The 17,197-nt window shown below is 35.8% G+C and overlaps 4 protein-coding genes across 4 annotated transcripts; 2 read left to right on the top strand and 2 right to left on the bottom strand.

Annotated features, from left to right (window-relative positions):
- LOC122607903 (MLO-like protein 10) lies at positions 1 to 5,355 on the top strand. The gene is made up of 15 exons (XM_043780975.1): positions 1 to 257; positions 493 to 550; positions 663 to 868; positions 943 to 1,059; positions 1,241 to 1,301; positions 1,567 to 1,655; positions 1,816 to 1,890; positions 1,976 to 2,064; positions 2,150 to 2,199; positions 2,764 to 2,804; positions 2,874 to 3,047; positions 3,624 to 3,659; positions 3,762 to 3,829; positions 3,915 to 3,975; positions 4,708 to 5,355. Exons 1-15 carry the CDS (start codon positions 123 to 125, stop codon positions 5,137 to 5,139), a joined length of 1,692 nt encoding a protein of 563 aa, XP_043636910.1. The 5' UTR covers positions 1 to 122; the 3' UTR covers positions 5,140 to 5,355.
- A 274-nt stretch (positions 5,356 to 5,629) lies between these two features.
- LOC122607116 (cytochrome P450 736A117-like) lies at positions 5,630 to 7,416 on the top strand. Its single transcript, XM_043780032.1, has one exon. The coding sequence runs from the start codon at positions 5,792 to 5,794 to the stop codon at positions 7,289 to 7,291; it is 1,500 nt and encodes a 499-aa protein (XP_043635967.1). The 5' UTR covers positions 5,630 to 5,791; the 3' UTR covers positions 7,292 to 7,416.
- Positions 7,417 to 7,555: 139 nt separating this feature from the next.
- Positions 7,556 to 13,396, bottom strand: LOC122608806 (heavy metal-associated isoprenylated plant protein 32-like). The gene is made up of 4 exons (XM_043781888.1): positions 13,223 to 13,396; positions 12,127 to 12,324; positions 9,018 to 9,093; positions 7,556 to 8,931 (listed from the first exon to the last, which is right to left on the bottom strand). The coding sequence occupies exons 1-4, from the start codon at positions 13,394 to 13,396 to the stop codon at positions 7,808 to 7,810; spliced, it is 1,572 nt and encodes a 523-aa protein (XP_043637823.1). The 3' UTR covers positions 7,556 to 7,807.
- Positions 13,397 to 13,408: 12 nt separating this feature from the next.
- On the bottom strand, positions 13,409 to 16,949 carry LOC122608805 (heavy metal-associated isoprenylated plant protein 32-like). The gene is made up of 4 exons (XM_043781887.1): positions 16,920 to 16,949; positions 14,611 to 14,686; positions 13,863 to 14,507; positions 13,409 to 13,821 (listed from the first exon to the last, which is right to left on the bottom strand). The coding sequence occupies exons 1-4, from the start codon at positions 16,947 to 16,949 to the stop codon at positions 13,409 to 13,411; spliced, it is 1,164 nt and encodes a 387-aa protein (XP_043637822.1).
- Positions 16,950 to 17,197: the final 248 nt, after the last annotated feature.

The following is a 17,197-nucleotide window of genomic DNA, read 5'->3' as shown; positions in this document are numbered from 1 at the left end:
CTCTTCTTTCCTCTTCTTTTACTTATATAAAAACATTATAATATATATATATATATACTTTAAGAAAAAAGTACTGGAATTAATCAAGAAGTTTGAGGTTGAGGTTGAGGTTGAGGTGAGGAATGGCAGGTGGGGGCTCTACAAGTGAGGGTACAAGGGAACTTGATCAAACACCAACATGGGCTGTTGCTGGTATTTGTGCTGTCATCATTATCATCTCCATAGCTTTAGAAAAAATCCTTCATAAACTTGGAAAGGTTGGTATTATGCATATCTATCTATCTATCTATATATAATATATATATATATATATCATCCAAATCTCCTTTTGCTTCCACAATATGTTTTGTTTTTTGTTTTGTTTTTGTAGTGGACATAAACATGAATGTCTTTCTTTCTTTGTTAGTGTTAGTGTTAGTTTTAGACTTTTAGTGATTGGTTGCTTCACCCCCAAAAATAGGATTTTTGACTTTTATTTATTTGATGTATCAGTTTTTCACAGACAAGCACAAGAGGGCATTATTTGAAGCTTTAGAAAAAGTCAAAGCTGGTACTGACTTTAATCGGCAAATTTAGGCTCAGCGACATTCCTATTATTCTTTTCTGTTTTTTTTTTTTTTTTTTTTTTTTTTTTTAACTCCATATGGAATTTTAATGTGTAGAGTTGATGGTTCTGGGATTTATCTCACTAATATTGACTTTTAGTCAATACTACATAGCAAAAATATGCATACCCATTAGTGTTGCTGATACCATGTTGCCATGTGCCAAGAGACAAAATCATGACAAGAAAGAAGAACGTCGGTTGCTTCTATGGTACGACGAACGTAGATCTTTAGCCGGTAAATCTGAATCTAGCTGCAGCAAGGTATTTTTTGTTAATGATAATGGAAATGGAAATTCTAAACAATATCTTGAATGCTTTTATTGACATTTTGATAGGGGAAAGTACCGATGATAACGGTTGATGGGTTGCATCAATTGCACATACTCATATTCTTTCTTGCCGTTTTACACGTTATGTACAGTGCTGCTACTATGGCTCTTGGGAGATTAAAAGTAAGCTGCTTTTACTAGTAATATGACCTGTTTTAGTATATATATATATATATATATGCTACCATTGGGAATTCAAACAGGATTAGTTGTGTAATGAGTTAGTTTGAAAAGAAAGCGACAGACTTTGTGAAATGTTGAAACTGGATAGATGACACTCTGTTGCTGCGACTTTATATCTCAGACCCGTGGCTGGAAGCGTTGGGAAGAGGAGACGTCAACCCATGACTATGAATTCTCCAATGGTATATTGCTTATGGTAACTTCATAATTACAATATTAATCTAAGAATTATACACAATTTAGAATGAATCTTCTAGACAGAAATTGAGTCTTTTCCAAAGAATGCTACTTCTTTTGCCATGTTTGTCAAGGAATCAAAATGTAGAATGTGCTAAAATATTGGAATTCTGTAAGAGGAAAAATTCCCAATTCCTTAAACATTTGAAAAATCTTAGATTTGGGGGTCAGTAATGTAATTCACGTGTTCATTCATGATGGTAAATACAGATCCTTCACGATTCAGGCTTACCCATGAGACGTCTTTTGTGAGAGCACACACCAGCTTTTGGACTCGAATCCCATTCTTCTTTTACATTGTAAGTTCTAAAGGAGAAGTTATTGCATGTTCATATATATTAAGAAACTAGATAGATATACATATCAGAAACTATTAGAATTCTAAATCGTATCTAATCGAATTTTCTACATGATAGTTTTATGCTATTTGTTTCATTTATGCAAGCTTCTTTCATGTAGGGATGCTTCTTCCGTCAGTTCTTCAGGTCTGTTAGTAAGTCTGATTACATGACCTTGCGGAACGGATTCATTAACGTGAGCCTTTATTTCTTCTCTATTTCCAATATTATATCTGTGTATTATTAGTTGCTCTAATTCAGTAATTATTTGATCCTCTCAGCTTCATTTGTCTCCAGGAAGTAAATTCAACTTCCAAAAGTACATCAAAAGGTCATTAGAGGACGATTTTCAAGTTGTTGTGGGAGTTAGGTAAAAATACGTTTGCTAGTAACATTTTCTTCAAGCTATTCTGACGATCTTCACATTAACGTTTCAAGTTTTGGAATTTTTTCAGCCCTGTACTGTGGACATCGTTTGTGATCTTTCTGCTTCTAAACGTTAATGGTATGTCATTAGTGGTTTCCATCTCTAACCCGTTACTTTTTCAGCACAAACTGATATGGTTTTTGTTGTCACATATTAGATAACCTTTTTTGTAATTTGTATTATTTGTTTGCTCGTGTAATGGTATTACCTAAACGTTTCACATGATGTTTACTACTCTTTTCACTACCATGCAATGTAAACATTTCATTCAAAATGCCAACGCTGGCATTTTCTTTCATGTGTCTTGCTTCAAATTCTGCTAATTCGGTGCCTTCACAACTTCTCAAGCTTACCAAATACTATATTATCTAGAGTTGGAAGTAGTCAGATAGGTTGACTAACTTGCTGATTGGGTCGAAACAGGTCTTGTCAGGTCGGAGTGATCGTCAAACACTATTCCTGTTTTAAGTTCAGTCTTTATTTTAAAATACTTCACCCGGTTAGTTATTACAAGCCTGACTGAGGAGACTGTATGCATTTAGATTTTGAGTTATTTGTTGGACAACTTTCAACATGTTCAACCCATTTGACCCGTTGATAAGTGATTGGAAGGAATTTTAGTCCCCTTGTATTTTGTTGCAGGATGGCATGCAATGCTTTGGGCATCCATAATTCCATTAGTTGTAAGTGTTTTTGGGTTTTGAAAATATATGATTACAAAGAATAGATTGGTGATCAGTTTTGTTTTGTAGATTATCCTAGCTGTTGGAACACATCTTCAAGCCATTTTGACAAAAATGGCTCTTGAAATCACAGAAAGACATGCAGTTGTCCAAGGGATCCCTCTCGTGCAGGCATCTGATAAATTTTTTTGGTTCTCAAAACCGCGCCTAATGCTTCATCTTATACATTTCGTACTTTTTCAGGTACTTGATGGAATCCAGTAGAGCGCAAAATGGGTGGGTTGGGTAAGAAGTAAAAAATGGGTAATTTTTCAGTTGGGTTAGAGTTACCCGAACCACTAAATCTCCATCAATTTTTAAAAAAATATATCACCTTAATTTAAATGATAAACATATTCCACATAAACAACCCAATAAACTAGAACACACATGCACCTGATGGTCCAGATATGAGTAAGACTTAATTGACCATGATTCACTATCCTTTCCACTTATAGTTTTAAGCTACAACTTTTGCTTTGATTTCTATGCTCTTTTGAGACTCTTTCTCTCTCCATCCCCCTCCCTCCCTCTCTCACTCTCACTCTCCATCTCCTTCATTCTTTATATTAGCATGTTAAATAGCTTAATACACCTCGTTGGTAATTAAACTTACATTTTTTGACCATTATGCATGCATATTTTTCTTTTACACTCTACCCCGTTCCGATAAAACATAACTCAAATGGAACCATATATATGTAAAATTTAGGGGAATTGACAAATTTGTTCTTTTCGATGTCACTAACTGCTGTTGTACTGGTTCTTATGTGCTCACAGAATGCTTTCCAGATAACTTACTTCTTGTGGATTTGGGTAAATAAACTGTTTTTAATATTGATTTCTTATTCAGTGTTCTTGGTTTCTATATGTTTTGAAACATTGTTAACATGAGACTGGTTTCTTGTGTTTTCACAGTATGAATATAAGATAAATTCTTGCTTCCATGATGATATGAAAACTGTGATCCTAAAACTTGTAATCGGGTGAGTCTTAATTAATTTGCCACATTATTGAGCATGGAGTTCGACTATTTTCCGATGGAATGATTTCTGCTTGTGTTTCATGTAGAGTTGGAGTTTTAATCTTATGCAGCTATATAACACTTCCGCTATATGCGCTTCTATCCCAGGTTTGACATCTATTTCATGATTTTTCTTTGTCCATATTGGCTTTAGACTAATAAGTTGAGCTTGTTTTAGTGTAATTTTAGACTAGTATTCTCTACTTTGAATAAGTTCTATTTAAGACTTGAAGCATCTGCCATAATTATATTGTAGTTTGTAGATCAGCTTATGTGAATCTGGGAAATAAAAAAAATATATACCGAGTATATGACAAAAAAAAAGGGTCAGATATGTGAATCTGGCGACTATATAGACATTGTACTCTTTTTAGTACATATTTTGTTAACTTAGAAAAGATATGCACAAAATGTTTTGTTAATGGGTCAACCCAACCCAATCCAACCCTGCTGATCTTCACATGTCAGAAAATTTACGCCTTTGGACCTGCTAGCAAACCTTACACAACCCACACATTATCTAACTATGATAGCAACTTCACTTGGGATAGATAATGGTGATTTGGTATCTTTTACACAAGAAAAAAAGGAAATGAAATTTGGGTATTTACAGAGTTCTGTAATAAAAAGCAAACCAGACTTTTATGGCGCTATGATGCAAGTTTATTTTCTTTTCATAGTGAAGATAATACAAATGCACATGTAGACATATATAATCTACTGTATCTTTATCTCTCGCGTCACTTTTGGATCATTAGGTTATTAGTTAAATTTAATGTCTGGAATTATACATAACACAATCATTCTAGAATCATAATTGACATTATGGTATATGTATAGATGGGATCAAACTTGAAAAAATCCATCTTTGATGAACAAACTGCCAAAGCACTCAAGCAATGGCGGATGGCCGTAAAGAAAAAACACGGAGGCAAGGGTGGCAAGTCCCCAGCTCGATCATATGCTAGCAGTCTTACTGCTAGCCCTGTTCATTCAATGGCATCCACCATAAATCCAGCAGCTGGAGGAGTTGCGCTTCACAGATTCAAGACAACAGGCCACTCCACACGGTCTGCTTACCATGATGACACTGATGCGTCAGATCTTGAAGCCGAACCACTCTCTCCCGAGTCATCTACTAGACACTTGATCGACGTGAGAGATGGTTATCACACTGATAATGAAATCGAGTTGGATCACACGACGCAAGAAACTGAAACAAGAAATGAAGATGAATTTTCATTTGCTAAGCCTGCACCACCATTGCAGTAAGAGCAATAACAAGATCTATTTCGTTTAGAACTTTAAATCCCGAAAACTACCTGGTTGAGCGATGTCTTATATGTAGTCACAATTGTCAGAGATATGGTTATGGTAACTTTGTTTGGTAGATACGGTTATCATTATTTCTTGTACATGTATTTAAATATTGTATACTTTTATTTTGGTGACTTATGAAATCCCCTTGACATTGTTTGCTCATATAAACTTTGAAAGCCCCACTCTGCCAAATTATCCTTACACTTCAAATAATCAATAGTCAATCAAAAGTATATAATATGTAAACAATTTATCTTTTTAAAGCCAAGTTTAAGAGCCACATATTTCAAACTGATATTATCTTTACACCTCAAATAGTCAACATTCAGTACCTATAGAGAAGAAACAATCGTGACAATATAGACAAAGTCTGATATTTTGACTTAATATAACAACCATAAAAAGATTGAGGTGATCCCCTCTGATTAATTTTCTAGCATTTTGGCTTTGTTCTACTTCTTCATTCTTCTAGTGTTTGAGTATATAGTTCTATCATTACAATTAGAAAAAAGAAAAATTAAGCATCATATGCGTTAGCTTCTAACCAGTAGACTACATAGATAGCAACACAAGTAGTAGTTGTATTTGCCACAAAATCCCTACCATGCTAAGCTATGTGTGGAGTCCGTTTGTTTGGACTTTGTTCATACTTGTTTTATTTATCCAATGGAAGTTCTATCCTTTAAAAAAGTCGAAAAACCCACCACCATCGCCACCTCGGCTACCGGTCATCGGGAACCTCCACCAACTCGGCACCCTCCCTCACCAATTCTTCCGCTCGTTAGCCACACGTTATGGCCCGCTCATGCTCATCCACTTAGGCAGTGTCCCGACAGTGATTGCCTCATCTTCTGAAGCGGCCCGTGAGATTCTGAAAACTCATGACATCATATTTGCATGCCGGCCCGAAATCAAATTATGTAAGAAACTTCTATACGATTGTAAAACTGTCTCCGCATCCCCTTATGGGGACCATTGGAGACAGCTGAAAAGCATCATGGTGCTCCAACTTCTAAGCACCAAAATGGTGCGGATTTTTCACTCAATTCGAGAAGAAGAAACAACAATTTTGTTGAAAACTATTATTGATTCAAAAGGCAAAGTGTTAAACCTTAGTGATTTGTTTGTGACATACACCAATAATGTGACATGTCGGGTCGTGTTAGGGAGGAAATACGGTGAAGGGCCAAATGGAAAGAAGTTCAAGCAACTTCTGAAGGATTTTCTCGTGGTTTTGGGGTCCATGACGATAGGCAACTTCATACCATGGCTTGCATGGGTGGATCGTGTTAATGGGTTCGATTCTAAAGTGGAAAGAATAGTTAGAGATATTAACGAATTTGTAGAGGGAGTAATCGAAGAGCATATGAAGAAACGGCAAGTTAGATCACCAAATGATGTTAACCATGACAATTTTGTTGATATCGTGCTCGAGATACAAAAAGATGATGCGTATGGTATTTTACGGGACACGACTAATATCAAAGCTCTCCTTTTGGATGCGTATACTGCTGGGACCGACACTACTGCAACTGTACTAGAATGGGTGATGGCGGAGCTCCTTAGAAACCCAAGTATCATGAAGGAAACTCAGAATGATGTGAGAGCTGTTTTACAAGATAGAACCATCCTGACTGAAGATGATCTACAAAAGATGACATATCTAAAAGCCGTGATTAAAGAGACTCTTCGACTCCATCCTCCGCTTCCTATGCTAGTTCCAAATATGGCATCCAAAGATGTTAAAGTTATGGGGTATGATATTGCAAAGGGAACAACAATCATGACCAATGTTTGGGCTATTGGAAGGGACCCAAAACTGTGGGATGAACCTGAAGAGTTTCGGCCTGAGAGGTTTTTGGGCTCGAGTATTGACTTCAAGGGGCATGATTTTGAGTTGATACCCTTTGGAGCTGGGAGGCGGATTTGCCCAGGGATTGCATTTGCAATGGCTACAAATGAGAATTTGATAGCAAATCTATTATGCAAGTTCGACTGGGCATTGGCTAATGGAGAGAAAGCAGAGGATTTGGATATGTCTGAATGCCCAGGGGTTGCGGTTTGCAAGAGCGTTCCTCTTCTCGCTGTTGCAACTCCAATCTAACGCCCTGGTTTGTTCCCTCATACTGTGATGCTAATGATGTTCCTCCCTTTTAGTTGATCCTAAAATAATAATAATAATGTAAAAAATGTTGATAAATAATATTCATTCTACATAGTCTTGCTTCATTCTATTACACAATTAAATCATATCAACCCAAATCAAGCAGACTGTTCAAAGTTGCCCCACATGAGTTTCTACATAATGTTGCAATCTACATAAAACAGATGACACGTATAACTTTTGAGGTTAAACCTTTTACTTGAATTTCAAATTTGCCAAACTCAATATTGTACAATCACTTGTTCCAAAAAAAAAAAAAGGAAAATGATTAATCGTCCTAAATAGTTCGCCTAAAAATCATCCTAATTATAATATGATGACAATTAGTAAAATCGAGGGATAGAATTAAAAGGGATAACAAGTTTGTTTACACAAATGGCCTTGTTTTCTTTTGTATACTGTATATTGGTTGGGTATGAGAACGCTAATAGAACCACTGTGGGCAACCACTTATCCTCACATAATATTGCAGCTTGATGATGTGTTTTCATCACTAAAATAGTTAGTAAGTGGGTCATTATGTGGTGGTTGAGGATAAGGGTAAGACGGATACGATGGCTGGATTGGCTGCGGCATATAATTGACTTCGGGTGGTTGTCTAGCATACATCATGGGCTGAAACCGTTGGTTGCCGTTTGCTGTTTGTTGCTGGTTCATCATTGCAGCCACTGATTGCTGCTGGTAGTACGGATTTCCTGCCATAGTACCATGGAAATAAACATTATTGCCGCCCATTGGTCCACGAGTCGGAAGTCCTTCAACCGAACCCATATGACCCATCGACCCCATACCACCTCCACCACCACCACCACGCATACTCATCATGTTTTGCATCCCATGTACACCACCACTCATGATACCGCGTCCACCACCACAGTTATTATGACTCTGACAACCACCACCACCACAATGATTTTGATTACCTCCATTCATATAACCGCGTCCACCACTTTGCTGCTGGTAGTACGGATTTCCTGTCATAGCTTCAGGTCCAACAGCATGGAAATAACCATTATTGCCGCCCATTGGTCCACGGGCCGGAAGTTCTTCAACCGCACCCATATGACCCATCGGCCCCATACCATGTCCACCACCACCACACATACTCATCATGTTTTGCATCCCTTGTACACCACCATTTATGTCACCGCTCCCACCACCGCAGCTATTATGACTCTGACAACCACCACCACCATGATTTGGATGACCTCCATTCATGTTACCGCGTCCACCACCTCCTTTCATAAACTGCGGATTTCTCATCATATTACCCACCTGCGGACCACCACCACCAGGCTTCTTAAACGAATCATCCTCCTCATCATCATCACTCGCAGAGGCATCAAACTTCACCGACTTCTTCCCATCTTTCTCTCCCCCATCACCTCCACCACCAGATTTACCGCCATCAATCTGCATATTCTTCGATAAATCCTTCATTTGTACTTGTTTTTGAGAAACCCCCCAAATCTCTGCGTGTTTCCCACTTTTTGATAGTTTCTTTAATAATATTTGTTTATCAACATTCCCAGACACCAACACTTTCCCTTGTTCTGATTCTATTTTCACACCATGCACACCTATATATATTTGTTTATGTAAAGATAAATTTAATCAACTACAAATAACAAAAAACTATATATATAAATAAACACAGGCACAATACCTTTAATATTTGTAAGGACTTTTCTCACTTTTTGTTTACAACCATCACAATGAATGTTTACTTTCAAGACACAAGTCTGCAGTCACCCAACAAAATAACAAATACATGATGTAATAAATTAGGGCTAATCATTTTTAAAGGTATCATACTGGTCCATTTTCACTTTCTTAAGTATAAACCTTATACTCCTCTTATCCTAGATTAAGGGTGGGTAAAATCGGTCTAATATGGTACTAAAACAACTATCCGGTATTAGATATCGTACGTGGTGATGGTTTTGTGTGTGTTTTAACCATGTCGGCTTCCAAGTGGACTCCAAGTCATGTCTTTGACTTTTCGTGTGTATCAAAATACTAGATTATTCATAACTGTTCATCTCTGTATCAAAATACTCCACAATATAACCAAGGAAGAAAATAAATCTCATTATTTCTCTTCTCTTTCATCTAAGTGAAATATATCTCTTATCCTCTTTCAGCTTTTATTCATGTATAACCCTTAGACCATTCATTTACATGTCACATCAAGTGACCCACTTTTTTCACATACCTCTTAAAGCCTTAAAGGTGGTCTTATACTCTTATATATAAGACCATTGGTAACAGTATGTGAACACAAAAGGTGAAAAGTCGATGAACTGTTACGGGCATGGAGGTGATAGGTCGGTGATGTGTCCATCGGTTAAACTGATAACCGATTGCTTTTTATTCCATTTGTTTTGTTTCTAGCGAAGATAACATATATGTGGGGACCAAATAATGTTACTTTGTTTTGTTTCCAATGAAGATACACATATAGTTAGTTTAGTTTCTGTGTTGTTGATTAAATAATAGTGGGGACCAAATGATAGGTGAATGGTTAAGAGAAAAAGTAGAAGATGAAAAAAATAAGAACGTAAGCAGGAAAAGGTATATCACCATCCCATCATGTACAGCTAAAACTATCAATTATAAAAAACTATATATTACACGAATGGAAATGGTATTGAAATCACATGAATGTAAACCCAGGTATTCATCATGTGTATATATTCAATTTAATTAATGGAGCAGTAAGACATCAAATAACTCAATTATAAATTAGTTACAAACATTTTTTTGCTAACTAATTTTACAAACTTATGTGAACTAGTTGACCAATAACAAAAAAAAGAAGAGAAGAAGGTAAAAAAAACAAATAATTTTATTAGTGTTTAGTTTTTAGCTCATGTGTTTGTTTAATATAACATTAGGGTGGAACTTAATAGAGACCAATGGGGTTTTAACCCTTCCAAAATTTGTCTTATATTGTCTAAATTTATACAATAATTTACAAACTATACTATTTATACTCCTTATTAAAAATTATCCACCTCCCTTAAAATAAAAAGGGTTACAAGAAAGTTACATGCGAAGTTATTAAACTGCTTTAATAAACACCCTATTATGGAAGAGTTTTTATAAATTACCAAATTTACTCTTAATAAATTAATTTATATCCTAAATCTTTATCTTGCTAATTTACATTTTAAGTCCTTATCTTATAAAATATTTCTATTATCTTAACATCAACTTACACCACTCGACGCCAATTGTCGATGTCATCACCACGCGTCACCAATACCACTATACCGTTGTCGCCGTTACCGCCGCTGCATTGCGCGGGTACCATGCTCGTAAAATATAATAAAAACATAGCTTTAACCTTCTAAATAATAATCTTTCATATTTTAGCTCCTCTAATACAACAGTTAAAGTTCCGTCATTGTGTAGCATTGCTGTTATTCATAAGCCCATGTGGCATCCAACTAGGGCGATATTTTTAAGCACTAGGTTACTGTACTAGTTACTTCAATTATACATTGTCGGATACTACGATAGGGAGTTTTTTTGGTTTATACAGACATAGAAAGGTAAGAACGGACCAGCATGATACCTTTAAAAATGATTAACCCAATTAATTACATTATTTATTAGGAACAGAACCACTTTAATTTATGTTTAATGCTAAGAAAAAAAAAAGAGATAAGAACGTACCTGAATCTTCAGTAAGTCTTCTTCACTCATGATTTTTATTAGTATTTGTTAAATAAAAAAACCCAGAAATTGGATGATTTTGGTTTTTATATAATTGGATGATATGATGATGATGATTAACTTCAAATAAGGCTTCGGTATGTAGGTATTCCAACTTCTTATATGATTTTACTTGAAGTAAATATATGCGTATGTATACTTCAAACATGGAAAAGTAATTTTATTTAGGGAAAAGATATATTACATAATCTTTTCCTTAACAGTTTTCGTATTATGAAGATATAATAATAATACGTCCATATATCTTGATTCGTTTAGACATGTCCCTAACGATCTACTGACTTCAGCCCATTAGGCCCTTTTTATCTCTTTTTTCTTCTTCCCAACATTAGGCTATCTCTAATTATGGATAATCATCTTAGTATGCATATTGGTGCTTTCAGTAGGTCTCCATCATTCAAGCATCAATATGCTCTCTAATTTGTTGCTTCAGTTTGCATACCAAGAGCTGAAGAGCATATTTCTTTTTGTGGACCCAAAATTCCATTTCACTTATTCAATTGCTTTTTGATGTGTATAATATTATGTGTTTTAGTTTAATATGAATGATAATGTGACATGGACAAATTGAATTTCAGTGTGTTGGATTATTTAGTATGCTAGAACAGTTTGCTGACGTGTTGAGCCGATATGTTTGGGCAAACTGTATTTACCATTGAAGATGGCCTAATTAGGTCGGGATACAACATCAGACAAACCTTGCCATATAATGGTGAAGGCTTTCACGTACAATGGAGAGAAAGTAGAGATGTGAGACTTGTTTCATTTTAGCTAATATTACACCACAATATTACCGTAGAAGATAACAAAATGACCCATATCAACCCAAATTAGGTAGACTAGTCAAAGTTGCCGTACATAAGGAGCTGCCAAAAAATTTCATGCGTTGTGGCTATAAATTAAGGTCTAACACTTGATTCATGTTATACATAAATACCAAAAAGATAAATGAGAAACAGTTAGAATCAACACATCTCATGCTAGATTATACTCATATCGTGGCAAAATTTATGAGGCGATTGTCGTATAATCACCTCATGAAAATCATCCACAAACAAAGAAGTAGCAGAATGGTAAAAGAAGCCCATGACGTCCATAATCTCCAGGAGTCCAAGGAACTCTTCAAGCAAAAACGGATCTCTAATTACCCCAATACCCCTTATATCCTGAAGGTAACGAGCAACTTGTTGAACCCCAATGAACAGTGCATCGGCAGCAAGAACGACCCCCAGCTAGTAATTAAAATTGTTTAAATCGTCAATGTCAGCATCGATCCTTTTTATCAACTAGTCAGTTTCTGGTAGAAGTTTATCTCTAGCACTCCTACCAATCGAAAATGTGCAATAAACTTTGAGTAAACGAAAACAGGTTAAATGGGTCGAAAGTCATTGGAAGAATTTTGATTTTTTTTTAATGCATAAAACCTCCTAAATTATATAATAAAAAAAGTCTAATTATATCTTTTTAAAAAACGAAACATCTTCAGTGTTATTATGCACTAGTTACTCACAAACTTGGACAAAAGGTTTTTTGGTTCAACCCCAACCTCCCTTTGCAGCTTGAGCTCTTTGCTTGTTGTCCTCTTACGCAATTGTGAAAGTTATATTATATGCATATAAATTAAATTAAAAAACACATCGTTTGGTGACTTTAAATCGTTTGATCCCATGTTTTCCAAACAAATAATTGTATTTTTACGAGTTTGGTTCATTAAATATTACAGATAAGGCGACCCGGCCTGTTCATTAGAAAAAGGTTCACAACGGTTTAATGTTCTAATACAAAACTTCTACATAATATTGCAATCTAACATAAAACCGATAGATGACATATCCTAAAAATCCTCCTGATCATAGGATGATGACGGCTAGTAAAATCAAGGGATAAGATTGAGAAAGGAAACGATTTTGCTTACACAAATGGCCTTGTTTTTTTGTGTACTGTGTATTGGTTTGGTATACACTAACAGAACCACTGTGGGCAATTAACCATGTATCCTCACATAATATTGCAACTTGTTGATGTGTTTTCATCACTAAAATAGTGCGTGAGTGAGTCACCATATGGTGGTTGAGGATAAGGGTAAGTTGGCGGATACGATGGCTGGATTGGCTGCTGCATATAATTGACCTCTGGTGGTTGTCTAGCATACATCATGGGCCGAAACCGTTCGTTGCCATTTGCTGCTCGTTGCTGGCTCATCATTGCCGGCGCTGATTGTTGCTGATGGTATGGATATCCTGCCATATCTTCGGGTCTAGCACCATGGAAATAACCATTATTGCCACCGCCACCACCACCCATTGGTCCACCGGCCTAAAGTCCTTCAACGGCACCCATATGACCCATCGGCCCCATACCACCTCCACCACCATGCATACTCATCATGTTTTGCATCTCATGTACACCACCATTCATGTTACCGCGTCCACCACCGCACTTATTATGATTTTGACCACTAGGAGCACCAGGGAAATAACCATTATTGCCGTCACAACCACCGCCCATTGTTCTACCGGCCGAAAGTCCTTCAACGGCACCCATATGACCCATCCGCCCCATACCACCTCCACCACCACGCATCATGTTTTGCATCCCATATACACCACCATTCATGTTATCGCGTACACCTCCACACTTATTATGATTTTGACCACTAGGAGCACCATGGAAATAACCATTATTGTCGTCACCACCACCAGCACCCATTGGTCCACCGGTCGGAAGTCCTTCAACCGTAGGCCCATACCACCTCCACCACCACGCATACCCATCATGTTTTGCATCCCATGTACACCAGCATTCATGTTACCGCCTCCACCACCGCACTTATTATGACTCTGACCACCACGATTACCTCCATTCATGTTACCGCGTTCACCACCTCCTTTCATAACCTGCGAATTTATCATATTACCCATCGACGAACCTCCACCACCACCCGGCTTCTTAATCAGAATATCATCATCATCAAACTCATCATCCTCCTCCTCATCAAACTCATTATCATCACTCTCAGATACATCAAACTTCACCGACTTCTGCCCGTCCTTCCCACCCCCACCACCTCCACCACCAAAATTCGGTAACTTCAACTGATCAGGAGGCAACTTCTTAGCTTTAAACCCTTTCAACCGCTGAAGTTGTTGAAGGTGTTTCAGCCCAGCTCCACCGGCATCACCCTTTTGCTGTTGCACTTGTTTCCGGTTATTTCCACCTCCTTTCCGGGGAGATTTACCGCCATTAATCTGCATATTCTTTATTAAATCATTCATCTGTAGTTGTTTTTGAGAAACCCCCGAAATCTCTGCATGTTTCCTACTTTTTGATAGTTTCTTTATTAATGTTTGTTTATCAACATTCCCAGACACCATCTCTTTGCCTTGTTCTGGTTCTATTTTCACATCATTCACACCTATATATGTTTATATATATATGTGTAAACTTAATCAACTACAAATTACAAAAAACTATATATAAATGAAAAACTGAAGTTAAAATAAACACACGCACAATACCTACAATATTTGTAAGGACTTCTCTCACTTTTTGTTTACAACCATCACAATGAATGTTCACTTTCAAGACACAACTCTGCAGTCACCGAACAATATAACAAGATTATTTCAAGATAAATTAAGAAACAAAATATATAAATATATAATAACAACAAATCTAGCCATCTAGGAAAGAAATAATCTTTTTCAGACGGGACTATTTTCAACCTATTTGGTGTAACTAGGAATTTCACTCCAATTATTTCTAAAAGTAGGAAGTTCGGTGTCTTAAACACCGAACTTTACCACGTACGTTGAAGTCCGGTGTTGTAGACACCAAACTTGGTCTAGATGGCACTCAGAAAGCTTGTGCGGTCATGGAGTAACCGGACTACTCTACAATTTTTGAAGTTCGTTCATGTATACAGCTTTGTATATATAAATAAAAAGGGCATGCATATAGCAATACAAATATCCAATCACAAGCTGCCATGTAGACGAGCTATGTCAGAAGTGCGGCTTCTTCACTACCGGACTTCATTGATTTGATGTGAGGCTGGAAAATAACTATTGAATACTGTTTGGGAATCTGCAGCTTTTATTACATAAGTCCGGTTTCTACAATACCGGACCTATTGTACTTTTGGCAGTAGTCCGGTTACTCCATGACCGCACATGCTTTCTGAGTGCCACCCAGACCAAGTTCGGTGTCTACAACACCGGATTTCAATGTACGTGGCAAAGTTCGGTGTTTAAGACACCGGACTTCCTACTTTTACAAATATTTGGAGTGGAATTCCTAGTTATACCAAATAGGTTGAAAATAGTCCCATCCGTACAAAAAATTCAAAAAAAAGTCTAAAATATAAGAAAATAAAAAAGGCCAGCTAGCTAGAATTTTTTTTGTCAGTATAAGATTACTCGTATAATTCTTTGAGTTCGTTACAGACATGGCATTTGAAAACAACAATAAGTTGTGCCTAATGTCGTCTTTGACAATATCAGAGATATAAATTGCATTACCCAAATCCAAAGGTAGAAAATTGCTCTAAATAAAAACCTAAAAAGTTTTCCAAACCACATGTCATTTTTTTTATTTGAAAACATACTATCCAACTCCTGTTCATAATTACACAAATCTTTAAAATGAAACTCAAAACTCTCGAAAACCTGCTATTAATTCATTCCCTCAAATGTTGAAGACAAGCAACGCATGTAGATAAACATGAAGTGAACTTACCCGTCTTTTCTTTTTATTTAATTGAACAATATAAAACTTCAGCTTCTTCTTCTTCTTTTGTTTTTCCTGAATTTTTGTTTAGCTTATTCAATTAAGTTTTTTTAGTGGGTTATGGTCTAGTATTAAGGGGTATTTATCCTAGCTTTTTTGTCATGATCGACTTTTAGCTTATTTGGCTTATATTAGACAATATAAGCTCACTTAATTAGTGTTTGGTTAAACTTTTGGGATTATGGCTTTTTGGCTTTTATATGCCATTTTATAGAAGCCACTTGATCAGTAATGGATTTATGATAGAAGCTATCAACTCTTTTCGACAAGGATATACTAAAGACTCATATGCCCCTCTTTTACTCACAAATCTTCTCCACCGATCTACCATCTTCTGTGTTTTTTACACTATCATCTCCATGACTGGCCCAACTTTTTTGATGGCTTTAAACGAGATCAATTTTGAATGTTTTTCTTTAAAGTAAATAACATAAACCTTTCTACCTTATTTGACAAAAATAAAATAAAAAACTTATAATTGAAAAAGTTAAATTATTATAATATTATCTTTTAGTCTACTTTTTGTACGTGTAAATCAAGAACGTATCATCATGTTTTAAGACTTTTTCAATATTATTACAACACACTTTTGATTATCATCAAAAGATTTTAACTTTTTAGCAGTAAATATAAAACCAAACATATTTGCATACAGAAGGGAATAGATGTTTTTTTAGGTGCATTAGTAGTTTTAATTGTTATTATTTTAGGTCCAGATACTAAGCAACAAAAAAAAACCTAAAAATATTCTCAACCCAATAATACTAAAATATGGGGCAGCGTTATTTGGACCTAGCCAATATAACTACACTATCAATATCATCAAAACCATTTTTCTACACCATTAAATCATAAATCACAAGTTTTTCTTTTTAAAAACATTGATGATATCATTCTTCGTCTCCACCGATTAATCACGTAATCGTAAAAGATTGAACCAAATAAATGATGTAATAAATTACATTATTTATTATAAACAGAACCATTATTAAACTTAAATTTATGTTTAATGCTAAGAAAGAAAAAGATAAGAATGTACCTGAATATTCAATGATTCTTCTTCACTCATTAAAGTTATTATTTTATTATTATTATTTGTTAAAAAAAACCCAGAAATTGGATTTTTAATTATTTATTTAGTGGCTAATACTGATAAAGAAGAAGAGAAAGAGAGAATTTGAGTGAGTGAGGTGGGGTAATGATTTTGGTTTTAATATAATTGGTAATTGGATGATGAGCTTATATTGTCTAACAGAAAAGATATATTACAAAATCTTTTTTTTTTTTTAACAGTTTTGGTATAGGCCCATTCAGCCC

The sequence above is a fragment of the Erigeron canadensis genome, chromosome 7 (assembly GCF_010389155.1).
Source record: "Erigeron canadensis isolate Cc75 chromosome 7, C_canadensis_v1, whole genome shotgun sequence".
Lineage (NCBI taxonomy): Eukaryota > Viridiplantae > Streptophyta > Magnoliopsida > Asterales > Asteraceae > Erigeron > Erigeron canadensis.
Note: the sequence above shows the minus strand (reverse complement) of the source record. Positions and strands in the feature narration are given on the sequence as shown.

Bases quoted from the DNA above. Each gene is read 5' to 3' on its own strand.
- LOC122607903 (XM_043780975.1), top strand. From the start codon at position 123: ATGGCAGGTGGGGGCTCTACAAGTGAGGGTACAAGGGAACTTGATCAA. The intron at 2,805-2,873 runs GTAAGTGTTTTT...TTTGTTTTGTAG, and splicing joins CATCCATAATTCCATTAGTT to ATTATCCTAGCTGTTGGAAC. The intron at 3,660-3,761 runs GTAAATAAACTG...GTGTTTTCACAG, and splicing joins CTTACTTCTTGTGGATTTGG to TATGAATATAAGATAAATTC.
- LOC122607116 (XM_043780032.1), top strand. From the start codon at position 5,792: ATGCTAAGCTATGTGTGGAGTCCGTTTGTTTGGACTTTGTTCATACTT.
- LOC122608806 (XM_043781888.1), bottom strand. From the start codon at position 13,396: ATGGGTGGTGGTGGCGGTGGCAATAATGGTTATTTCCATGGTGCTAGA. The intron at 12,325-13,222 runs GTCAATTATATG...TTTAATTACTAG, and splicing joins ATGCTAGACAACCACCAGAG to CTGGGGGTCGTTCTTGCTGC. The intron at 8,932-9,017 runs GTATTGTGCCTG...AAATATATATAG, and splicing joins AGTCCTTACAAATATTAAAG to GTGTGCATGGTGTGAAAATA.
- LOC122608805 (XM_043781887.1), bottom strand. From the start codon at position 16,949: ATGAGTGAAGAAGAATCATTGAATATTCAG. The intron at 14,687-16,919 runs GTACATTCTTAT...CGGTGACTGCAG, and splicing joins AAGAATCATTGAATATTCAG to AGTTGTGTCTTGAAAGTGAA. The intron at 14,508-14,610 runs GTATTGTGCGTG...AAACATATATAG, and splicing joins AGTCCTTACAAATATTGTAG to GTGTGAATGATGTGAAAATA.